The 25,043-nt window shown below is 41.6% G+C and overlaps 2 protein-coding genes across 7 annotated transcripts in view; one reads left to right on the top strand and one right to left on the bottom strand.

Annotated features, from left to right (window-relative positions):
* The window catches only part of COG2 (component of oligomeric golgi complex 2), a 32,837-nt gene extending 17,685 nt beyond the window's left edge, over positions 1-15,152 (top strand). For 2 of the 3 annotated variants that reach the window (XM_074537463.1, XM_074537465.1), the window contains 6 exons: positions 1,492-1,692; positions 2,475-2,547; positions 3,689-3,831; positions 4,338-4,477; positions 6,896-7,076; positions 8,696-15,152. In XM_074537463.1, the coding sequence (XP_074393564.1) occupies positions 1,492-1,692; positions 2,475-2,547; positions 3,689-3,831; positions 4,338-4,477; positions 6,896-7,076; positions 8,696-8,797 (840 nt within the window). In that variant the 3' untranslated portion in view covers positions 8,798-15,152. Of the gene's footprint in view, positions 1-1,491; positions 1,693-2,474; positions 2,548-3,688; positions 3,832-4,337; positions 4,478-6,895; positions 7,077-7,731; positions 7,817-8,695 lie in introns of all 3 variants that reach the window. The other variant, XM_074537464.1, reaches the window with a different exon arrangement.
* On the bottom strand, positions 13,521-24,497 carry AGT (angiotensinogen). Of its 4 annotated transcripts, none has more exons than XM_005491110.4 (5): positions 24,340-24,497; positions 18,757-19,570; positions 16,219-16,483; positions 15,634-15,778; positions 13,521-15,182 (listed from the first exon to the last, which is right to left on the bottom strand). In XM_005491110.4, exons 1-5 carry the CDS (start codon positions 24,469-24,471, stop codon positions 14,991-14,993), a joined length of 1,548 nt encoding a protein of 515 aa, XP_005491167.2. In that variant the 5' UTR covers positions 24,472-24,497; the 3' UTR covers positions 13,521-14,990. The 4 variants fall into 4 exon arrangements, with proteins under 4 accessions (XP_005491167.2, XP_074393568.1, XP_074393569.1 ...); XM_074537467.1 differs by lacking the exon at positions 24,340-24,497 and adding an exon at positions 21,180-21,302; XM_074537468.1 differs by lacking the exon at positions 24,340-24,497 and adding an exon at positions 21,184-21,300.
* Positions 24,498-25,043: the final 546 nt, after the last annotated feature.

The raw sequence follows: 25,043 nt of genomic DNA, 5'->3' as shown, positions 1-25,043 counted from the left end.
CAGTGCTGCTGTCTGCTGCTTTGGTGCTTGCCAGTGCTGTACTTCATACTGCTTAATTCTGTCTCTGCCACTGAAACAAGAAGCCAAAATCTTAGTTCTCTTCTGTTTGTGTGTTGTTGATTGAGTGAAGTTGTGAAACAGAGCCAGGTATTGTAAATTAAAGGCGACTTCGACAAAGGAGAGAGAGAGTGATGCATCTGACTTTATCATCAGAAGGCTAATGAATTACTTTATTATACTATACTATGTATAGTATACCTAAACTGAATCTGCCATGCACTCACTCTTGCTCACAACTGCACAGAACTGCACTCATCTCTTATTCTCTCATGACTGTCCCGTGATAGTCCAACACACACACACTTCTTGGCCCTGATAGGCCAAGGGAACAAAACATCTTCACTTTGGGTAAACAATCTCTATATTGCATTCTACTTTAGCACAACACAGGAACAGCAAGCAAGATAAGAATTGTGTTTTCCTTCTTCTCCGCTTGTCTCACAGCTTCTTTCTGTTCAGGGGACTAGTGAATACCACAGCCAGGAAAAAAATAACCCTGCAAATAAGGAGGAGTGATATAATCTGGATCAGTTTTTTAGTATTGAGAATGCAAAGCCAAAGTTTCCTGGGCAGCTGACTCAGCATCAATGATCACTGCTTTTGAGCAGAGAAAATGTGCTTTGCTCTTGTACTGCCTGCTCCCAGCTGTACAAGTGAGCCCCTGTTTCTTGTGCCATAGAGAGACAGTACAATAGAATAACTGGGATTTGAAGGGATTTCTGGAAGTCATTTGGTTCCAGTTCCTATTCAAAATAGGAACAGCTTATATGAGATTGTGCAGAGCCTCTTAAGTTGAATTTTGGGTATTTCCAAAGGTGGATATATTTTGAGTATATCCAAAGATTGCACTCTTTCCTGGGAACCCTGGTCCGATGATTGATTGCTTTTTCCTCCTATGTTGTCAGAATTTCTCTTAGCACAGTACATATCCATTGCCTATTACTCTCTCACTGTACCTCATGGAAAAATCTGGTTCTGTCTTCTCTGTACATGCCCCTTCAGTAGCTGAAGGCAGCAGTAAGATCTCCATTTATAATTTCTTTTGTGAGTCAGTGACTTAGTTCTCTCAGCTAAATCAGCTCATGCAAAGTACTGATAAGTACCAGAGTTAAACCAGAGTAGTCAGGGGAAGCACTTGCCTGACAGCAGAGAGCTTGAGGAGGTGGGAGGAAGGAGCTGTTTGACAGCAGGACTGGACTGCCCTCTCTTAACCTTAGACAAATTTGTACTAAATCACCCAACTTTCTAGTGTACTCAAATTTTTTTAACATTTACTTTTTGAATATTTTAGTAATAGTATTTGGTAATATCCCTTGAAAGTATGGCATTCTAATGCTGAAGGCTTACAAGTCTTTTATGTACTGTTTCAGTTTATCCAGCTTTAACTGCCTTCACTATTGCTAGGGTTCACACTTCAATTTGTTGTTTCAGGTGTCTGTAAGGCCCATTTCCAGTGAAAATACAAAGGAGAGCAAAAAACCTGTGCCAGGTGGTAAAAAGGAATCTTCTTTAAGCCTCAACCCCAGTGAGGACCAAGGAAATGGATCTTCGCCAGAAAGCGTGCCATTGTCGTCTATATCTAGTACTCAGCTGATATACGTTGCTGCAGATCTGGACAAACTGCAGGATTGGGTTTGTGCTTTTGACTTTACTTAGAAAGAATCTTCATAATTGTTTTTGGCATATTGTAAGAGCATTAAATTGGTTAAAATAATGTACCATAATTATTTCTTAATCTTAAATGCCAAAACTTGGGGTGTCTGATACCTGAAATTCGTGGTCTACTCTGTGCTTATTTGGAATGGCAGATTACGGGCAAACCACTTCAGGTATTTAAATTCTTTTTATCAGTAGCTGCTGGGCTTAATTCCTAAAATAATATTTTTCTGAAGTTTTTTGGTGTGAAGTGTCGCTCTGCCAATCTTACCTTTTCTAGTGAAGTCTCTGTTGCAGCTTGGAGTGTGGTGTAACATTCGGCTTTAGTGTGTCTAAGTGTTTGCTGGTTTTAGTCTTTGAGGTTGGAAAAGGTTTTATCATCATGATTATACTTGATTAATGATCCAGAATCTTGAGGAGAGATGTATGTTGTTGTCTCCCAGTAGGGATGATTCCTATGTATTTATTTTCAGTAAGGGTGAATTTTCTGTAATTTGTAAAGTTGTAAATTGCAGGAGGTTTTGTTAGTTCTAAATTATTTCCTCTGAGTACAATAATAAGGTAAAGGATTTAGTGTGTAAGCCTGAATTCCTGTGCATATTGTAAAGTTTAGTATTGATTGCACAATAGAGATGCGGTAAAACCGTAGAAATTGAGGATGTTTTGTGATGCAATTCAAACTCACAGGACAGAGGAAAAGAAATTAAAATTTTTATAACGTGACTATATCTCTCTTGATTTTGGGATTTTTTTTTCAGATTCCTGACATCTTAGACATGATTAAACCAAAGCTTGAAATGATTGGCTTCAAGAATATGTCTTGCATTGCAGGTAAAGCTGAGAGGCTCCTTTTCCTTTCTCCCAAATCCCCTCTGCCAAAAAAATGAAATCAACTTTTACAGTTTCATTATTTAGGGTGGAAATACTTAATAAAATTTGCCTTCTGTTTAAATTGTTAAATAGAAACAATCTTGAACAGATCTGTTGAGTCTAGAAATTGCTTAACAATTAAAATTGAGTGAGTCTAAAGTGCTTTTAGGATTTTTCTCCAGAAAGTGAGGACTTTATCCTAGAAGATTCATATAATTAAACTTTTGAAATAATTGGGGAAGAACACAAAAGGAGAGGCTTTCCATTATCCAGTGGAAACTAAAATATTTTTCTAAAATGACTGTTCTCTCTTAGGCCTGATGGGTCATTTGAGGCAGAGGGTTATCAAAGTATCATAGTTAAATATCTTAACTTCAGAGAGTAAAAGCAATTCAGTATTTTAGTCTCCTTTTTTCTTTCTGGGTTTTTGGTTTGGGTTAGTTTGGCTTTTGGCTTTGCCTCTTTGGTTCATTTGTTTGGTTTTTTTTTTTTTTTTTTTGTCTGATCATTCTTTATGTGAAATATGGAGTTTGATTTTAATTTAATAATTAAAGCTAGACATGCATGAGTGAACTAGTGAACTAGTCCCTGTCTGCAGGAAGAGCCAGAAGTTTTGCATCATGAATTCTACTGATATCTCTAAATCAGAACTACTGGTAGATGTCCAAGTCTATTAGAGATGTAGGAGCTTGTGCACATCCCCTGCTCAGTAGATGGTCTGTAACCAATCACAGCTTTGAGTTGAACATACTCCACTAATTCCATAGGGAATTTGGAGAGAATTTCACACAGTTTCTTTGGAAGGTCAGAGCCTTTTGATTCAAGCCCTTGCCTCATTGGTAGTACTGGAAAAACTTGGAACCTGAAGAATGTCACTTTGCTCCTCTTGTCTTTCCTTGCCTCTGTCTGTGTTTGTGGCTGAGGAATGGTTGGTATTACTGGCAGTGTTTTATAAGTGGCTGGTGTGTATTTATTTGGTAAGCATATCCTGTACTTGACACCAGACAGTGAGTGGGATTAGGAAGCTGAGGAGATTCACATAACTTGTGTTGTGTTTGGGCAGGGTAGCTCAGTTTAAACTTCAGCATTTTTACTTTAATAGGAGCCTTGGAAGATTCAAAGACTTCTCTCTCAGCCTGTGTGCCTACCTTGAATAACAGGATCATCCAGGATCTCAGTGAGTCCTCCTTTGCATACCTGAAGAGTGCACTGGAAGTTCCAAGATTATATAGGAGAACCAACAAGGTCAGTACTGCTTGCAAATGAAAAAATAAATCTCAGAAGGGCTTGTGCTGAGATTATTGAGTTCTTTGAGCCTGTCCATATCTGCTTGACAGAGCCCATGACAGTGTCTTCAGCCTAGTGAAGTATGGTACAAAGCTGTAGGTATTTTAACAAAAGTGTAATAGTCTGTTTTGGGCACTGAGTCTGCTCAGTTTTGTCTGGAGTCAGTAAGAGCAGAAGGAGCATTCAGGATCACACCCTGGTCATAGGAATGGTTTGGCACATGCATCTCTGAAAAAGCTTTGGGCATTTTGAATCTTGTTCTGTATTATATTGAATAATTTTGTGATGGTGTCTTCCATGTGTATAAGGATCTCTTTGTTGACTTGTCCTGAATGGTTTATGTATCTCTTTGCTTTAGGTACAAGATTAGCATTTTTTACATGTGCTAGAATTGGGTGTTGATGCTTTGAGTAAGTAAATGACTGGTTCCTTCTTCCCCAACTTGTTTCCCTGTCATCTGCCAGGAGGTGCCAACTAAAGCCTCACCTTATGTTGACAGTGCTCTTAAGCCCTTCTACCGACTGCAGAATGACTACAGAGACACCTTGAAGCAGCCCATGATTCATCACTGGTTGGAAGGGGCTCTCTCTGAAAGCACACAGAAGTAAGAAAAACATACAGAACATTACTTGCCTTAGTTAAAAACTCTAATGTCTATGGAACAGGCACAGGAAAAAAACCAAAATGCTATGAATTAACACAACTGTAAAGAAAATCAAAATACAGCACTCTTTGGGTGGGATATATTTCCTTTGATTTGCTCTCATATTGCATGTTCAGCAGATGAAAAGCTGGGCAGGGAATCCAAAACCCTGATTCCTGCTCAGATCTGTGCAAACCATGATGAGGTGGATAGGATGTTTGAAAATTTGGTTAGGTCTGGGAATGCAGCAGTGAACTAAAGATGTGCAGAATTGATGTAAGACCTTAAATTCATTGCTTTCAGTGAAAGTTACTAACCTTGTTACTTCAATGAATAGTGTTGAATTTTCAAGAACTTGAGTTCTACTGTCCTTTGTCTTCTTTAATGTATGCTATGATTATTCAATTTTTTAGTGATTTAAAAAAAAACTTTGGGCTTTTTAAACTGCTGAAGAGCTAGTTGTTCACAATTTTAATAAGGCAGTCATAAAGTAATACTTGCTTTACAGATTTTCTGTTTCCTAGTTAGCAACTTGAGGGCTTTTGAACATGTGTAGTAGTTGTACATATGCATTAGGTTCCTTAGTGGCTTTTTTTTTTCCATCAGTCTAGCTGTATTTTAAATTCTTACTGCTGTATTTTAAATTTTTACTGAGCAGGGATTTTGCATTTTGTGTGTTCTGCCAGTTAAAGCATGTAACATGAGACAGCAATACTTGTTTTTGTTTGAAAGTTCTGCCAGAAAATTTCACGGGACACCTCCTACTTTTTGTGTTGTCAACAATTTACTCTTTGTGTTAGCTATATTTTTTTTATCTCTAACCTTGCCTAAAACTAAAGAGTCACCTTAGCCTATTTGGATGTTTTTTTTTTTTTCCTTTTCCCATATTTATAGCTATGCTTTGGTTGGTTCTCTTTGACCTTTGGAAAGTTCTTCACTTTCCAAAACTTAGGTTAAACATGATGGCAGTGGTTAATCACCAGTAAGACTGGCAGGTTCAATTCTTAATTCCTTAGAATTTTCTGTCAAATTCTGTTTGCATGTTTACTATTTTCATAATTTTGTTTTAAAATATCCTCATTGGCAAGCAACAAGTCAAAGAAACTGAATTTCTTACACGGAGGAGTATTGTAGTTTATTTATTGAGAATACAAATGCAAATAATTTCTTGCTGTCATAATACATTCTTATATATTCACATCCAAATGAAAAAACAGAAAAGAGCATAAACTAGTTAAAAATCACTGGGGACTAAATTTGCTTAAATGGCAGAAGGATTTAGGAGTACAACAGAAGTAGGAATTAATCACAAGTGAGTGGGACTAGGAAATACCAAGATATGAAAAGAGGACATGACTGACTTTTACTGGAATACTTTTACTTTTCATAGAATGCTGTCATGAAACAAGTTTCCATGGCATTGGCGAGCACTTTTTCTTTAGCCATCCCTATCTAATTACATTTTTAAAAGCTTTTCTGCTTTTTGTTGCCTTCTTGTTTAAAATCATCAGGAAGATTGTTTCAGCTCTTAATTCTTACAGTAATATTTTTCATAGGCTCTTTGAAAGTTAGGTATTTTAGCAAATTACAGAACATAGCTCAATCTGGTCATTTCTCTCATGGATCTTTTAATTTCCCATTGTTGCTCTGTTTTCCCTTCTTATTGTTAGCTCACAGTCCTGGGCATCTGTTAATTTGTATGATATGCTCTTCCCACTAAGGCATGGGATTTCAGTCCATAAGACTTTTTGAACTTTTGTTGAGTAGATCTCTGATTCTATGCTTTCTCTAATGTTGATTCTTTCTTAGTGGGCAATGGTGTTTTATTTTATCTCTACTACTTCTAAATTAGGGTTATGGTTCTTCTGACTTTTCCTGCCAGCTTCCTGAGACTCCTGTTTAAATCAGTTTCTTCCTTTTAGAAATAGGCATTTCTGACTGGTGTGCCTATGTGTACTGTCATATACACTTTTATAACTTGCCTAAAAATATATGGGTTTTGGTCTGTCAGGCTGGTATTCCTGTCCTGTTTATAAAATTGAGTCTTATCAGTGGTCTGTTGATTGTAAAGAGAAGCTGATTTTGACTGTTTAAAATTGAGCAGTTGCATTCCTTGGTCACTGTTGAGTACAGACATCTTGAACAAGTCAGAAATGTTGTGATGAGGAGTCTTAAAGACTGAATAGTAATCTTCAGACTAACCTCTGGAACAAATAATGGAAATACTGTTTAATTGGTAATGCTAACCAGTAGCTTCTTTGCAAGGGAAGCCATTCCTTCTGGCATTGTTCAGCAGGGCCAGTGATGTATTTCTGTGTATGAAGTAGGCTCTTCTGTAAAGTGGAATTTTTTCTTTCTCATTAACCTTCCTTAATTCAGGTATTATGAAACTGTATCTGATGTGCTCAGTTCTGTTAAGAAAATGGAAGAGAGTCTAAAAAGGTTGAAGCAAGCAAGAAGAACTGCAACTTCAAACCCTGTTGGTACAAATGGGGGCATGAGTGATGATAACAAAATCCGACTCCAGCTGGCCTTAGACATTGAGTATTTTGGAGAACAAGTAAGTTATGACAAATGAGTTTCTTCTTATTATTAATAGTTTTGGAAGGGAGATGGAAAAGGAAAGGGAACCTTGACTCCAGTTTTGGTCTTGAAAGCTTTGCTGGTGTGGGTTTGGGTTTTTGTTTTGTGTTTTCAGATTTGTATAAAGGAGATTATTTCAGACTGTGGTGGTTATAGATACCACTTCAGCAATGCATACTTTCCTATCCTTTCTTGTACAAATGCGAATCTTATATTTCTTACTACTTAAAATTCAAGTACTGCTCAGTGCTTGGAAGCATTAAGAAGAAACACTGTCTTTACAGATGAGAGGGCAGGGACCTGACTTAGGTCTGGTAGAAACTTCTTTATGGCCCTTCTTTTGTTTGTCTTCTGTCGGGGTGTTTCAGCCTTGACTTTCAGCAGGGTCAGGGTCTGTTCCCAAGAGCTGTGAGAATGTCAGCCTGATTTGTTGTGCTGCATAACTGTAACTGCTTCTCAGTGCCAAATACAAAATTTTAAATAACAAAACAGAAAGTATTCCAAGAAATGTATGCAGTAGCTACATTAAATTGTATAAACATACTGTTTTGTACTCCTTTATTTCTAAAAATCATATCTATTCCAACCAAGAGTCAAGTCATATCTATTCCAACTATGGTATTCTATCATAGCTATTCCAGCTAAAAGTGTATATCATTATGCCAAGGAATTGTCTGATCTTGTTTGTGAGCAGTTACTGCTGATGCATTCTAGCAGGTAGATTAAGTCTGCTTGTGTGTGAGCAGATGCTTTTCTCAGATACGAGACTAATCACAATTGGGTGGAACTGTGGAGATCTTACTAACAAAAACTATTATTTGTCAGCTTTTGCCTGGGGTTGGGCTTTTGTTCTTTTCCATGCTGCAGTGTGATTTTAAGCTGAACTGGGACAGATTATTCATAATCATTGGAGATGTTTTGGTACATGTGACTATTACAAAGAGGTCCAGCAGCAAACACCTTTTCAGAATCACTTCATTATGGTTTTAGTTAGATCCAGATTTTTCTGCTTCACTGCACTCTTAGTTTTTTCGTGGCCATATTTTTCTTATTGTCAGAACAAGAGATTTCCTGGCTAAGAAATTACTTGCAGCAACCTCTGTAATTGAAGAGTTGTTTTTGTCTCCCAGGAAGTTCCAGGCTAGAACCATAGGCTTTTGCAGCCTATTGAAATGCTTTCACCATCGTGCTGTTGGCTCTTCTTGGATGTATTCACGTTGATCTTTAAAGTATTGCCCAGAAACTTCATTTGGAGTGAGAAAAAAAAAAAAAGAATCAGTTGAAATCAATGCATTAAAACCAACTGCAGCCAAGTTTCTCTTTCTAATTGCTTCACTGGGAAACTTCCAGCTGGCTTTAGTTACAAGTTGCCTAGAAGATGGTGAAATATTTCCCTGCAAGACACTTCTGTAACCAGAGAGACTTAACTGAGCAAAGTTGGATGCAAATATTTACAGTTTGCAGTATATGCAGTTGTGTTTTTTGCCACATGTCAGTACAGGAGGAAACATAGGCTTCACTAAGTATTTTAAGTAGAATAATTATTAGCTTTTCAATGTTTTAAAGAAAATTTATGGGTTTTCTGTATCTTTTTAGATCCGAAAGATGGGACTGGAAACAAGCAGCATAAAAAGCTTTTCAGCCCTTGCAGAGCTGGTTCTAACTGCCAAGGATCAAGCTACAATGGAACCATCCTAGTTATTTTTGAAAGCATGTGATTGAAGATAAACAAGGTCCCTAAAAGAGAGAGAGAGAACTCTGCTTTGTTTTACCAAATAAATAGCAATTAAGTGCTTCCTGAAGTATCTCAAGCAGCAAATCAGTGTATCTTCTGCCTTGATGAACTTGCTTCACCAAAAGACTGAGACTTTATCAGTTATCCATTATATGGAAAGCAATCAAAGTTCTAAACTTTCTACTATAGAATAAAAGTAGAAGAAAATGTTTTTCTTATTTTTGTTGTACAACTTGAAATGTACAAGAACAAAGTTCTATGTTGAAAATTATATGTAATAAATTGTCTTCCTAACATTTGATGTACCATAGGTTTTTCAATCAAATGTATTGATTGATGGCTGTGTTACAACCCACTCCAGAGGCAAAATAACTGAGGTTCTTGTTAACTGAACCCTTGATCTGAGTGAAAGGACACTGAGTGACCAGAGTTTATGTATCTATATATACACATAGAGCTATATCTATCTATCTATCTGGTTTATTTTAGAGCAGTTTGGTTGCAATGAAGGAAAGGTATGTAGCTGTTTTGGTGATTGTCTATAGAAATAGAGCAATATGAAAGTAATATCATTTAATATATAAGCATATCATTTAATATAAAAGATATCATTTAAGAATATATATAAGGAAAAGAAAGAGAAAATGTATGAGTACGTAGTAGAGATGAAAGACATCACCATCCATGGATCCCACAACAAGACTTGATTGTTGCCATTTCAGTTGTTTGTTGGTCAAAGTAATGGTCACAGTCATGATCCATCAGGGATGGGGGAAGTCCATGAAACAAAGAGGGTTCATACATGGGTTCAGTGGGTTCATGCATGTTTTGATTCAGGTGGGAATGCCCTGGTACCTCCCCTGAGGGGGAGTTCTGTGCTATCACTGTGAATTGACTGTGATGTTATCACTGTGAATCATGTGCAGTCCTCTGGTGGGAAGTCCCAGAAATGAGTCTGGGGGCACATCAGGGTTGTTGGTGGTCACAGACTCCATCTGTCCTATAACTTAGGGTGATTTTGAACAGTGATATGAGTACGAGCACTTGCTTTCTCTCCCACAGTTTGCCAGAGAATTTTTGTCTGGATGCATTAACCAGGATGTGCTAACCAGATCTCACCACTGACAGGTCTGGAATCAGCACCTTCCTGTCACAATTCCTCTCTTCTGTGCTTACCTCCAGTTCCTGCTGTGGTGGCTGATCTTAGGGCAAGTTCTGTCTGTGGCCTTGGCAGTGCTTGAGACAGGCAGCTGTGTGCTTTAACTCTTTACAGGATGTCAAAAACTTCCAAATGCTATTCCTGCTCTCCTGGGAGAGCAGCCTTGGTCTAAGGTTGGTTCAAAGGAGAAAGCTGTGGAGGGAGCCATGTTGTGGCAGTTCTGTGTTCCCCTCGGCATGCCTTTTGCACCTGCAGTGTGCTTGGAGCTCTGGGCCTGGGCATTTTTGGAACCCTAACCCTAGGTGTGGCTCTAACCCTAGGCAGAGCTGGATAAAGTACTCTTAGGAACACAATTGTGCTATTTCTCTTTGCTGCTTTTCTCCTTCATCATGGGATATGCTTAGCACTTGTTTGGGTTTTGGATGTTTTCATTTAACTGATGTGGTTTTTTTCACAGACCATGTTGGTGTGAAGGGCTGCGTGACAAAAACTCATAAAGTAATTTAATTTTTAAAATAATTTTTACTACAAGTGTCTCACTTAAATATTATTACATTCAGACTACCCGTTTTCCTTCAAATTCAAACTTAATTCACTAAGCTAGAATTTATTCAAGGCTGGCATATTTCTTATTTGTATTATATTATCTATTAGAATTTACCTGCCTACATGTAGAATTTTTGTAACTTCCAACCTAGTTACATCAGTGAAAGGTGCGTCTTTATTTAGCAGGAAATTAGAAAGTGTTACTAGGGTTTAAAATGGTAGAGGGAGTAACCAAGAGCTTTCTTGAACCTAGAGAGATCTGCCTATTGGTGCTTCTCATTCACATGTGAAGGACAGGCAACATAGTCTGGGCACAGTAGCAGTTGAATTTAGGGTTTTAAAGTCAAAAAATGCCCTGGGTTTTTTTGTGTTTTGGGGGTTTTTTTTGCGGTTTTTTTTTTTTTTTTTTTTACCTTGTGAAAATTTAACACTGGAATTCTAGTTCCAGATTATTAATTAAAAATACCTGGTTTTTCCTAAAGTATTTAGAGAGCTTGGGACTTAATGCCCAGATTATGCAAATTTTCCAAGTACTTAGAGATAGGAGGTGTGTAGCACACGACTGTTGGGTGAAGTGAAACTGTATTGAGCAAACCTTTCATGGCTTGAGGGCTTTCATTCCTCACTGTTGGAAACTGATCACATTTTAGTTGAGAAGACACAACCATGATATCATGGTGCTTTTGAAGCAATTAGGAAAGGTGGCTGTTAGGACTTTTCTAATACTGATTTTTTGAAGGGAGGCAGTGAGGAAAGAAGCCCTGCTGCTTAAAATTATGTGGTGGTGCTTGCATTCAATCTTGAGTAATGGAGAGCAGGATTTGGCTTTTTTAATTTGCTTAGCGTCTCTCCGTTCATGGCACATACACAATCAAGGGAGCATCCAAGTTTATTGCTGAAAAAAGGAACAGCCAAGTGAACCAACTTGTCAGATGACAGATCTGTTTGTCTCTTTCAGGCCTCTGGAAATCCTCAGCCTTAGGCACACTCTGCTGAATGGATTTACCTCTTAGTGCTTATGAACAAGGAGTTTGTGTACCTATTATGTTTTCTAGGCTTCTAATAGATGAACACAGAAAGCATGTTCTCCCCACACCTCTTAATTTTCTTAAGAGTCAGGAGTAGAAACATCATCCTAGTTCTAGCTACTGTTGTTTTCAGCAATGTTTTCTTATTATAAAATGGACGTGTAAATTGTAGCCTGAGAGTGAGATTGTAGGATTGTAAATGCACTGTGCAACTGCTCACTTCAGCAGGACTGCATCTCTATACAATTAAATTTCTACAACAGCTGTCACCAAAGCAGCAGATTCTGAGACCTGTACAGACTAGTGATGGAAAATAGAACAGTTTTGTTTGTATCCTCCAAAGCAGGGGAAAAGGATATAGTCTGTGTACCAAACCAAAAAGGCACAGAGAGATTACTTACACTTGAGTTGCAAGTGATTTTCCACATCTTCCTGCAATGCTTCCTGCTTGTCTTCATCAACTTTGTGAGGATTTAGGCTGAATTCTGTTTTTTTCTATTGAAGACCAGCTTTAATTTCAGGGCAGGAAATAACACTGTGTAGCAAATCAAAATTGCTGAATGGTCCTATGATTGCTTTAAATGTCTGTATCACTGGTTCTGTGTCAGTTCCCCATCTCTTATTCTTGTTCACTTGAATAGGATTGAATTTTCTTTCAGTGGAATAATACATCAGTTAAGAATTTGTGTGATACAACCATTGAAAGAAAGGTGTGAATTAACTTTGGTAAACTGAATTTTAGCATTTTCAAACACTGTGGATCATTGAGAAGATGATCTACCATGTAAGTGCTCCAAAGGAGATGTCTTCTGCTACTGATCCTATTTCTTCTATCCCTTAAGTAATTTTTGAAGTGCACTTCATGACAGTAATGCAGTTTTGATTTTCTGCCTTTTTCTTCTTCCATTCTAGAACCTTTAGAAAACTCACTATGCCTTTCTAATCTTGGAAGAAATTTAGCTGGAAGAGGTTTTGTACAATATTGAGGAGAGAAAGAGCAGTGGTATGTCTTCCTCTAAAATGGTAACTGGGTTCTCAACTTGGTATGTTATACCAGAAGTGGACCAGTTCTAACCTCATTGTCTAAAGATAACTAGCACTATGTGTATTTGGCTGGACCACTCAAGGAATATTTACTTTCTTTTTTCCGTCAACCATTGTATTTTCTAGGTCAAACCAGGAGGGATGAGGAAGCAAAGTGCATGGATTTCTTAAAAGTTGTTGTGTTTTTTATGCTGTCCGTAAATTTTCTGCTATGCTCAGGGATGTGCTGTCTGATGAAACCTAAAGAGCTCATCTTTGCCTTTGTTCTCTTTCTCCAAATCTCCCACTTTTAGAGTCTGAGTTCAGGTGCTCATTCACTAGATTATTAGGCTGTAAATTGCTTTTGGGATCTCAGTATGAGAGTAGTGTCTAGGATGCCTGGAACGTGCATCATGGTGTGCCCAACAGAGGAATTTGGTAAAATTGGAGGAGAGTGAAGAGTAAAAAATGCCATGAAATTTTACATGTAAAATTGAATTGAAATTTACATGTAAAATTTACATGTAAAATGTCAGAAACAAGTCTCAGGAGAGTATACATTGTGAGGTAGCTTATCTTGTTGGTGTTGTAGCATTTGCTCCAGCACTTCTCTCTTTGCAGTCCTTATTCTGGTCAGTTTACTTTTAGTTCCTTGTCTCTGCCCTTTTCTCCTTCCTTTTCATCTCCAGGGTGTCAGTGGAGAGGTGCTCTCCACCACAACATTTCTTTTCTGAACAGTGTGTTTGATGGGTTTGTTTTGTTTTTCTGCCTGTAGCCACTGAAGAGGGATATGGAGTTCCAGAGCATGTGGCCCCCATGTGTGAATAAAGACATTTTCCCTTTAACTTGGTCAGTGTACCCGGAACTTATTTATGGACAAAATAAGCCAGAATTCATTTATGGAAAAAAGCCCAACTGAACTGCAGCAAAGAAACTTGGAAGTGAGTTTATTTGCATCTTTCTACCTCTGCATGTTCATACTTAATTACTTCTGTATATAATACAAGTACAGTATTTAGATGTTAGAGCATCTGGAGTCCATACAGTATAAATGGATAAATACATGGATGCTGCATCCTAGCATTCTTGGGGGTTATTTTATTTATTTTCCATGAAGCTACAGGGATGTGTCACATATCCACATCACTGACACCAAGCTGCTGGAATTAGTGCATTTACTTAGACACACATTTGGGCCACTGTGGATGATAATGAGCTGCTGTGCACTGTAGGATACGTCTTGCATGATCTGCCAAAGAGATTTGCAGTTATTTTTAAGTGCCATTAGTGCTAACAATAAACCTAGAGATGAGAGGTGGAAATCCTTGTTCCAGGCTTTCCTTAGTACCAAGGTTTGTCTCCCAGTTCCTCACTTCAGAGAGTCATCTAATAATCTCTTGTTCCACTTTAATGTTTCAAATTTTTATGACTCTGTTAAGAGTTGGACTGGACTGCTGAAATAATTTTATTCACAAGTAGCAGCACCACATTCACTATTTATACTAATATATATTATTGCCATTAATGCTATTTTTAAAGAACATATGGTTTGGATATGTTAAAGTTTACAGAATTGGACTCTGACCAGTAATGTCCTTCTTTGCTACAAGGCTGTAAGAAATGCCTCACAGGTTATAAAGCAATCCAGTAAATGGAACTGTGTTGCAAAAGTAGACCTTGTGGGATTTTTTTCCTAAAAAAGTCAGAGATAATTCTGTCAGGCTCTGAGAATTTATCCATCACAGTTCATTAATACTACCAAACCCTATTTTTAGCATTTCCATAGAGTTAAGAAGTGAACACATCCATCTGGGCTGCAGAAAGAATGAACTTCCTCTAACCATGTTTTTGCTTCCAAAGCAGAAAAATCTTGTCTCTGTGGGACAAGTGGAGCCTGTGCTGTTGGCAGCATTTTAGAGGGAAATGTTGCTGATGAAGCTAGAAATCCCTGTGGATAATCTTCAGTGTAATGTAAAAGGGAGTCTCTCTTGCAAAACTGACTATACAATTAAAAAAGCTTTTTAAAGAATGAAGAGGTCCTTTTCTATAGTAAATAAAAATACTATAGTAAAAGCTGCTTATCTATTTTTTCAAGTTGATGCTTTGCATCGAAACACTGCCCTGCCCCACTGTGTCCAGAAAGGGAACTAGGAGCAAAAGAGATACAAAGAGTAAAATGGAAGCTGGAGGAAGGATGTGAGTCACCTCACATGAAACAGATGAACGAGGATGAAATGTTGCAAGGTGTTAGCTTTCAAAAAGCTGTTTTTTGAACACTGACAGCTTCATCTCAAAGCTAAGTAGAGCACTCAACAACATCACAAAAATATCTGATGAATAAGAAAAAGGTGATGGGAAATGTGCATCATTCTACTCCTTTCTTATCCTCTGTGTTTGCATTTAATCCTCATGCAGAGGGTTTACTACTCTGCCAAGAAAAAGCATTGCCCTTGACTGCTTTTCAAAAACAGCAAAAAGGAATGGCCTATTCAGTGTTACATCCAGGTACATCCCATCTTCCTTCTGTGCTGCAGGGTCTTCTGGCTGATCTGTTCCATCACTGGCCAGTTTGAAAAAGGCTTTATTTATTACCTGTAAGGAAAAACATATGAGTAACTCTGGAGTCATCAGAGCACAATTGTGATGGGACAAATGAGAGTCTGAGTAAATGATGAAACACATTGTATCCATAGATGTTTAAAAAAGATGTTGGGAGTACTTGTCCATAACGTGCAAAAGCTGTTTAACTGCTTTTACATTGGGCTGGGCCGTCATGCTGTTACCCTTGTGTCAGGGTTTAACCCCAGCCAGCAGCTGAGCTGCTCACTCATTCCTCCCACGACTTGCCAACAACTAAAACTCTTGTGTTATCAGCATTATTCTCCTACTAAATCAAAAACATAACACTGTATGTAATACTCAGTCGCCTACTAAGCATGTCCCCTACATGGCTCTGACTGCTTAGTTCTAGTTAAATTTATTCAGTTTAGGAGGCTGAAATGTGCAGGAAACTTTTTTTTAATGCCAGTGATGTGTACTGTACCTTTCCAACTGTTAGACTGTCATTGCTTATCTTACTGAAGTCTGCCCCTTTCCCCAGCAGTGCAGGCATTTTCATATCTGCAAGAAGCTCCTGTAGATCAGAGCTGTCTTCTAGTGTTAATGCTGGCAGCTTTAATTTAATTTCTCTGCAGAGAGAGGGAGAGAAAGAGGCAAGTGAGTGATTGTTCACTGTGAGAGCGTCGTGGTTGGGCAGTCCTGGGGCATGGGCATGTGAAAACAACTGCAACAAGTGCTCAGTGTGTGGGTACAAACACAGTGGGTGCCTCTTAATGGTTCCAAGTGTGAACTCACCCAGACTTCACCCAGGGTCTGCTGCTAAACCCCAGATGATCCCACTTCATGGGTGGGATGCTTGTTTCCTTGAAATACCCCCAGGTAAAAAGCTGATCCCATGAAGTGGAGCTCCTTTGAAGTGAGCCCCTGGCTGTGCAGGAGTTTCTCTTTGTGCACAGCAGTACAGCCTCCCTGGCAGCACCTGCCCCAGGTGAGGGGCAGGCCCGTGTGGCTCACCCCATGCCGTCCATCCCTTCCATGGGAGGGTGCACGGCCCCAGCCCCTTCCCTACCTTGGGGCCAGGTGCTGGAGCCAGGCTGAGGTCTGCAAGCTCTCCTGGGACTCCAGGTGCTCCAGGTCGCTGCCACCGACGGGCTGCAGCAGCACCAGCAGCGCCGTCCGGCTGAGGGGAACCTCCACTGCGGAAAAAGCACCACTGGCATCGGTTTGGTACCTGAATGTACCCGTGATGGACAGCATAGGGACCAAAACCTTTGTGTCTGAATCCACCCAGAACTCCTGAGGCTCTTTGAGCAGGAAGGCTTGCTTAACATTCGCTGAAAAACAGAACAAGAAAACAGAAATTGATTCTTATCTTCCTTCCCTCCTCCCCTCTGCCCCTTAGCTGGGCTTTTTCAGAACACTCTGTGCCTTAGAGAAGGACTGCATGTATAAAATCACATTTAGCTACTGCAGTCATATGTCTCCCCCTTTTAATCTGCCTTCTGGCGGCATCAAGCTCACAGCACAGGGGCCATGACCTCCAGGACTGTGACTAAAGCTGCTGTGTTTCTGTTGGCTTTGGGGCCTTTCCTGGGGACAGGAAAGTGTTTCTGCTTGCTTGGCTGCCTGCTTCCTCCCAAGCTGCCACATGGTCCCCAGGGGCTCACAGGCCTGTGCAGAGGGTCAGCTTGGCTTCCTCTCTGTCCCTTGAATGCAGTGATGGCATGTTTGGAACACCATCCATCAGGGCCAGCCCGTGCTGCAGGAGCACTCTCAGGCAGACAGGTGGGCTCAGGAGAGGGAAGGCAGCACAAGCTCTCCCTGAGGTCCCACCCTTCACCATCTTACAAACTAAAGCAATGGGGAAGGTTGTAAGCACAGCACTGAAGTGTTGGTTGAGCCAAGGAGGTTAAAAAGGACATACTCAAACACTTACTAGACCTTAAAATAAATTTCTTTCCCAGTTCACAACTATGAGAGGCCTTGCTCTCACCTTGCACTACTTCTGTGCAGCTTTGCATTTCAACTTGTTATCTGCTCACTCCCACAGATCAATGCTGTGCCCAGCTGGGCAGACAATCCTGTTCAACACTAAAGAAACTACTGCCCTCAGTGAAACTTGCAGCTGATGTTCTGCATTGAATTCTAAATGGCAGGCCCTGCTTGGCAGCAAGTCTGCAAATGTGAAGAAAACTGTGTGCAAGTAAACAGCACTTGAGACCACTGGAACATTTAGCTGCTGTTTTGTATGTATTTCTGTCACTTTATCAGTGCTATGGCTGCGAATAGCATCTCAGAGCTTTTGTAACATGTTTCAGAGAAAAAAAAAGGTACTTTATCCTTTCTGCAGCTATAGGGACAGATACGGAGCGTGGCGGCATCAGCTGTCACGGGTGCTCCTTCACAACCAAATGGCAAGCCAAACGCTAAAGTGTTTATTAGAAGGTAATTGTTTGTGTAATTAATTTGTTCTTAAGCCAATTTTGTCCATCCCATGTGTGGGGACTGTAACATTTAAAATGCACCTTCTGAGAGAGAAGGTAGTAGAACTGACCTAGTGAGGCAAACCCTTGAACATGTGTTTCTAAGCTTATACAAATGACAAGTCTCCAATACAGAAGAAGAGGAAAAATGGTTCTACTAAAGGAAACTGCTTTTGTCACCATGCCCAAGTGTGTAACACAATTACTTTTGTAGTATCATATCTATGCTAGATCTTACAATGAAGAGAAAGCTGATGCCCACAGCTCACTGAGAGAATTACAGCAGCCATGCAAGGCAAAGAAAACCCAATATCCAGTTTTGAGGTGGGAAGATGGAGGCACAAAAAGGCTTCCTGAGCACCACAACTCCACCTTTAGCAGCAGAGGCCCACTCAGGAGCTTGGGGCTCACTGCAAGTGTTCTGAAATACATTCCTAAGTAGGCAAGCTGTCTGAAGTGTGCAGCTTTGATACTGCATTCAGTCAGAAGGATCTAGGAAAGCAGCTACACTCAGAAGAGGAGGCTCAGTTGTAGTGCAGGGGGATTTCTGGGACAGCAGCACAGAATGACCCTTGGCAATGAAGGGATTGCCTCATTCTAGGTTTGTATAAGTGCCCTGCTTCCATAACTGATGTTCAGGTGCTTCCTGAGCCAGATGTTGCCTCCAGACTTCTGTGTTTAACAGCCACTAGAGGAGTCATGTCCATTGTACTTTTTAACCTTTTTTGTATCTGTACCTCTGCCCTACATCCCCCAGTTCCTTTGGCTTTCTTTAAAGCTACACCCTGATCAATCTTGCTGGTGGCCCCTCATGACTTTCAGCCCCTTTGCAGCAAGAAATGCTGTGCAAGTCTTTCTTATGCACCTTTCCACACCTTTCCTGGACATGGAAAATTTCTTGGAGGCCATCTGCCTCCTCCTCACTCCCCGTCACCCTTGCTGGCTCATGGCAGAGCGCAGGCAGGATCCCTGGCACAGTGGTGGGGAGCAGAGGTCCAGCCTTTCATCTGAGCCCTTCCCTTTCCCCACTGGCCAGGCCTGACCTTGTTCCTTCCCAGGAGCAGGGTTTGTGTCCTGCTGTCCTTCCCCAGCCTGTTCCCCAGAAGAGCAGCGCTGCCTCGTACCTGCCAGGCGGGTGTCCACGGCAAAGAGCAGCTGGGCGGATGGGTCCATGTCTGCCAGCAAGGCCTCGCTCTGGCCCTCGCCCTTGGCCTCCACAAAGGCATTGATTTGTTTCACTGCCTCGCCTGGATTGGCAAAGTCAACAGCTCGGGCGTTGAATGCATCAGCACTGGGCAGCAAGTGCTCCATGAACAGCTGGAACAGCGCTATGCCAGGGGCACAGAACAAGCTCAGGGTCTTGGAAAAGAGCAGCTCCTCGTCCCCGCTCTTCACAAGCCTCTCGATCGTCCTCAGGCTGGAGAGGAAATTGCTTCCGACTGCTGTGGAAGTACAGTCAGGGTTTCCAGAGGGGGGGACAAATCCCAGCAAACTCTGCAAATCAAGCGCTGTCTGGTTTGAGGCCCCCAGGTAGAATGACACCAAGGAGCTGTAGAGGCTGGTTGGGGACAGGAGCACATTTTGGCCCCTCTGCGCTTCCTGCAGCGCGCTGTAAAACCGCATGCCCAGGACGTACACCAAGTCACTCAGGTAGCTCCGCTCCTTCTCCCCCCAGGTGCTGAGGCTTGGGGCTTCCAACTCGTTGTCATTCATGCCACCTTCATATTCGGGTGTGGTTTGGGACTCAATGGAGACAGGGACAACAGTCTTTCCCTCCTGAACCAATTTTTCCAGCTTTTCACAGTCACTCTCATTGAAAGAAAACAAATTGAAAGGGTGGACGTAGACACGGTCACAAGTCACCAGAGTAAGGCAAGCCAGCAAGCAGAGAAAATCTGCTACCAGATTCATGTTGGAAAATTGCCTCCACCGTGTGTGCTGAAAGAAAAAATTAGGAGGAAAGGAGAGTGGTCAGTCTGTTTCAAGTACAATTTCTCTTAATACAGGGAGAGAATTCTCCCTGTATTCTCCCTGGATTCTCTCTTATATCAAACTTTTTTGATAACTAATAGCTCTGCCGCACATTTCTTGGATTTCTAATATATAACTGTTTATCTGTGTATTTGAAATCCACATTGAAATGTGTTGAAAATTATGCATCTGTAACACATATCATCAGCCAAAATGCTGTTATTCAGAGCTGTATTTTTATTCTAGTAGTAATTCCTTGTTTATTGTAGCTTTGTTCACCCTCTTTCATCTGTTTCAAGTTCTGCAGAGCTCATTGGATGGGCAAAATGCTATCAGCCTTGCCAGTAGCCAAGCCCTACTCTCTGCTTTCTTCCTCCAAGGCTTTTTGAGTCACACCAGTCTGTCAGGTATTGTAGTTCTGGTGGCCTGAGCTTTTTGAGAGGACACAGAGCAATGTCTGTCTCACCAACACTTTACACAGGGTGAAAGTGCTTGTGTTTAAATCCAGCTATTCAAGACCTGGCCCCTTCCCAGCCTAATTCACAATGTATAACCATATTCTTTCCCCTGAGGGGTCCCCAAGTATTTCATGCCTAATGATATCCCAGTTTGCAGTACCACCACTCTACAAAAACTGAGATGTGCTTGGTAACTAGACATACCTTGCCAAGTATATCTGCCTGCTAACATGGATATCTGCATTCCCAGGCTGTACACTCCTATCTAACAGCTGGGTTTGCAAATGAAGTTTATGTTCTTATGATGGTCACTCAGGTTGTCTAAGTGTCTTCCAACTGAATGCCTAGGAGTCAAGCCTGAAATTATTTGTTCCACAGAGGCATGCAGGGGAGGATCTGCTGTAGATCCCTGTCCCCTGAGCCTTCACCCAAGGATTGTTCTTCCCCATTAACTCTCACCTCATCCTCTAAATTACTGTGTGGGCAGCGCAGCCATGCTGCTGTCCCCTCTGCTCCTGGCCCTTCTTCACCTCCCCAGCCTCACAGGTAGCATGTGACATGCATGACAGAGCATGTCACTATGATGTTCATGATATTCACTGCTTGGGACTGACTAAAAAATTATCTTGGAAGGTGCCTTCCCAACTTCACTTGCACAGTTAGCCTGGCTACTGTGCTAGTGGATTTCTAGACTCCTCAATGCATTTTTTCACATTGGCATGCTCAGGAAAACGAACAAAAAAGCCACAAATTAGAAGGAATTCCCTGCCCACACTTTTTTCTCCATCATACAATTCTTTTGAGGCATTACTTAGTCTTTCCTGCACAGCAAGGAGGGTGACCCTGTGCCACCCAGGCAGGCTGTGCCATTAGGCACTGTTGGCACCCAGTGGTCACTTCTCTCTGGCTTGCCAGAGCTCCCAGCTCTGTTCAGCTTTTGTTTTATGAGCAGAAGCAAGAGGAGCAGCTCTCACTGCCAAGCACTTACCCTAAGCCCCATCTGTGGAAAGTCAGCGTGGTTTGTTTGGCTAAAGAAGAGAGCCCCAAGCTCTTTGGGAAAGCATCAACAGCTGAGCTGGAGAAGCAGCATTCAAAGCAAGTGCAGTAAGAGCGCGTACTCGCCTCTGTCCTGGGGGTGTCGCCCCTTTGTTGCCCCTCCAAGCTGCTGTCCCTCAGGCACGCTCCTCACACACCTCTCCCCTCGCGGCAGTGGGGCTTCGGTGGAATTCTGCCCTTTCTGGGCTGCTGCTGTGGGCATTGCGCAAAGCTGCTTTACATCACAGCCTGGAGCTGACAGAACTTACCTCGGGCCAATGAGACCTGAGCCCGGCTCAACAGCGGCTGCATAGAAAGTTCCAGGGATGGATGGATACACAACCTTTAGCCAGACCCAGCACACCTGTGTAGCCTGCAGTTACACATTTACCAGGGCAGACATAGGCCTTTTTGCTACACAGAATAACTGATTATAGGAAAGACCTCATTTTTGCCAGACTGAGAGGAATGCAGATTTCTTTGTACTTATATTTGTTGTACAATTGGATTTTTGGAATTGTTGTACAGTGATCAGATTTTTGACTTCACACATAAATTTTCTTTAATCTCTGCCTTGCAGCCTGGGGACCCACCAGTGTGTGAGACATATATGCTACTGCAGAATAAAGTTATTAAGCTCTCAATTTTTACCCCTTCTTTCCCTCTTGAACTGTTCAGAATGTCAAGGCTTTGTTCTTTCTCCTCTTGAACAAGAAGTGTTGAAATGGAAAAGATGAAAACCCGATAGGGGAGATGGCCAGAGCTGGATCACAAAGACTTCATCCATCCCAGTGTCAGCCTCTCAAGTCTTGTTTGGGAAAAGGGGTTGGGATTTGCAGATCTTTGTGCTGCTTTTGAAACAATCTTTCAATTTTGATGTGCTCCTTCCTATTTAAGCATGTAAACAGTGAATCAAGGTAGGGATAAATGCAATTGGTTAGACTGGGTCATGTTCAGTGCCCTTTATTCTTAGTAATTAAAATCCCATGGCTCTAACAGGAGTAGGGCTGATTTATCATCTGTGCTTTGATTTTAGAGGGCCAGTCAGGCATGATTTGTACTGCAGTGCCCAGCTGCATGTTGAGAGGGGGATGTTGTGCCTGGGCAGCTGCAGCTGGTGGAGATGAAGGTGGAGACAGGGACAGCTGAGTCCTGCCAGCCGAAGGGCTGTATGCCAGGTGCCTAACGCCAAAGGGATGAGAAATTTCTGTCTCTGCAATCCTGCTTTTCATTTAAACAATCTGATTACCTTCACTATAATGAAGTCCAAAAGTGGTTCTGAGCCCAGGCTTGTATAACATGCACTGAAGGCTTAAACAAACAGTTTGAAACATTCAAGGTGTTTTGTCCTCTTGCTGCCTGAACATCTCAGGTGAGGAAGCATCTGCCCACAGCACAATCCCTGAGCATTTGTACCATCTCCAGACAGCTTCTAGCTGAGTAAAGAATACAGGCAAAGGTAGGAGGATGAAAAATGAAAAATGCATATTGCTCAGCTAAATGCTAAGAGATCAAGTTAGGTTTCAGGTCCCCCTTCTTTCCCCTCTACCCTGGAGACTCCTTCCCAAAGGCAGAGCAGGGGAGCCAGCTGGTCCCTCAGAGACCAGTGGAGCTGCAGGTGGGACGTGAGCACAGCCCAAATCTGTATCTCCTGCACACCCCCATGTGGGTCCCCCTGAGGCACTAAGCAGGCACCAGCAGAGCACACAAATGGCCAGGCCATGCCAAGCCTATGAGCTATGACCAGCAGAGCTGGTCTGCTGCATCCCTCTAGATGAGGCTGGAGCACAGGTAAAAAGAAAACCCATCCCAGTACTCTCTGTATCAAGGACACACAAATGAAAGATGTTTCATGGAAGGGCACCTTGTATTCCATAAAACTCTGAAAAGTATCCTTATTAAAAATAATTACTAGCTTTGGCTAATATGCTACAAGTGATGTTAATAACTTACAGTACAGCTGTCAGACTTACATGTTTGCTGTGGACAATAAACACTGAAAATGGAAATCACAAACCCCTCACCCACCGTACTTTTTTTCATTAGATCATTATGCCTTTCTTTGTTCTGTAGCATCCAGACAATATTGTTGTTTGGCTGTCTCCTGCTTCCAGCTCCCCTGAAGGTCATGACCAAGCCATGCTGCAGTTGTTGGTCTCCTTGTGCTGTAAGTACCAGCCCTAAACAGGCAGCCCTGGCTACAGGGGATGCTGCCCTGAAGAAGAGAAGTCACCCAAACAACAAATCTAGCATGTGAGTCTGGGGGCTCTGCCACATAAAGAAAGTTCTGTTTAGTTGAATATTCTTGGGGTTTCCAGCCAAGTTGATCCTTGGGTGTCTTTTAGTGTTTGTGCACTCAGCTCTATTGTTTTCTGTCGATAAAAAAATGGTCAGTGTCTCTAAGGACACAGAAGTCTATCTTTTGCCCCCCACCCTTGCCCCCACATCAATAAAGTAATCCCATTAAAATACCCAGCTTTCTCCAGAAGTTTCACCAGGAAATGTTCAATGTGCTTTTTACCACAGTCTCCTCTTGCTTTGGGCTGCTGGGAACTGGGCTGGCCCCAGTAACAAGGAAGAACCTTTAATTTCACCTTATGTTCATGCACTACTGCAAAGCTCAGATACAGCTCCCCCCCTCATTTGCCAGTCACTTGTGTTTGCTCACTCAATTAATATTTCCCTATTAAGATGCATCACACACCAGCACACTTCTTAGATCTTTGTCTTTTATCTTTTAACATTTTCTTCTAAAGGAGAAGGTTTCAGATTACAAAGAATGTATCCTGCCACGCCTGCAACATGTTTTATCCTAGTAATGCCTAATTACAGTTAGTCTTTAATTTTACTTCCGAGACATTTTTAAGCAGGAGTGCATGAGCATTATTCCATTTACTATATGTGGACTCTGTTGTCAGGCTTTTTTTGTTGGGTTGCCATGGTTTTAGGAATGGGAGTGTTCTTAAAGATAGAGCTTCGACTTTAAAAAGCAGAGTCTCTATCCTGCCCTTCAGTTCTGGCATCCAAGGATTTTGCCCCTCAAAGAGAGTTGTTCCAGAGAACTTGCACTGGGCCAAATTTGTGCAAAAAGCTTTCTGGCAGCAAGGAACCCAAGAAGGTGAAAGCAAGGCTGCTCTACAAGCATCCCCCATCCAAAATAAGCCTGTGGCCCACACGTTTTCTAATGAACTTCTCGCTGCAGCAGCCACAGCAAAGGCACAAAGAAACACAGAGCTCTCAAACCTGTCGTTCAGCGGTGAGGTGTGCGCTCTCCTTCTGCCCCACTCTCGGATTTTGCAGGGGCACTCGGCTCCCCCTCTTATACCCACTCTTGCATAAGCTGGGCCCGCCTCCTCCCCCCACCACTGCCCTCATTTCTCTTCAAAACCTGCCTCTGTTTTTCCTGCTTGTTATTCATGGTAGCTGCTGAGAGGGAGCAAAAAGGGGTGGAAAAACACTGGTGCTGCAGTTATGGCTTTCCTTGCAGCCATCCCAGGGATCAGATCTCCTGGTCAGCCTCACTGCTGTGAAGTGCTAATGTGGAAGCACTCCCCTGCCCCACAAAAAAATTCTTGGTGATGGTGCTCCAGCACTTCTTCATGCAAATACTGCCAAAAAGGCTTCAGAAATTTATACCCTGGCAGAGGAACACTAACCCTACAGACAGCAGCATGTAATCCAGCCTTGAATGGGAAGATGTTTTTGTCCAAGCTAAAGTTTTGACTGATCGACCAGGCAGCTACTCTTTTGCAGAAGAACATTGCGTCTCCACTTTGTCAAAAAGTGTTTTCATTGATCTGAATTGTTCTGGGAAAAGCTGTATAAAATTCAGCACTTTGTGTGGAGACAATAGTAAATATTTTATTCTGTTTCGTTCTGTTTGTTTTCCAGCTTTCCTGAATTTAGCTCCGAGATCTGAACTCAAAAGGGCCAGATGTGATGATGCT

This window comes from Zonotrichia albicollis, chromosome 3 (assembly GCF_047830755.1).
Source record: "Zonotrichia albicollis isolate bZonAlb1 chromosome 3, bZonAlb1.hap1, whole genome shotgun sequence".
Classification (NCBI taxonomy): domain Eukaryota; kingdom Metazoa; phylum Chordata; class Aves; order Passeriformes; family Passerellidae; genus Zonotrichia; species Zonotrichia albicollis.
The sequence above is the reverse complement of the archived record's forward strand: the minus strand, read 5'-3'. Positions and strand labels throughout refer to the sequence as shown.

Bases quoted from the DNA above. Each gene is read 5' to 3' on its own strand.
- AGT (XM_005491110.4), bottom strand. From the start codon at position 24,471: ATGAGGGCAGTGGTGGGGGGAGGAGGCGGGCCCAGCTTATGCAAGAGT. The intron at 15,779-16,218 runs GTAGGGAAGGGG...CTCTCTCTGCAG, and splicing joins CTCCAGCACCTGGCCCCAAG to AGAAATTAAATTAAAGCTGC. The intron at 15,183-15,633 runs GTACAGTACACA...TTTTCCTTACAG, and splicing joins ACAGTCTAACAGTTGGAAAG to GTAATAAATAAAGCCTTTTT.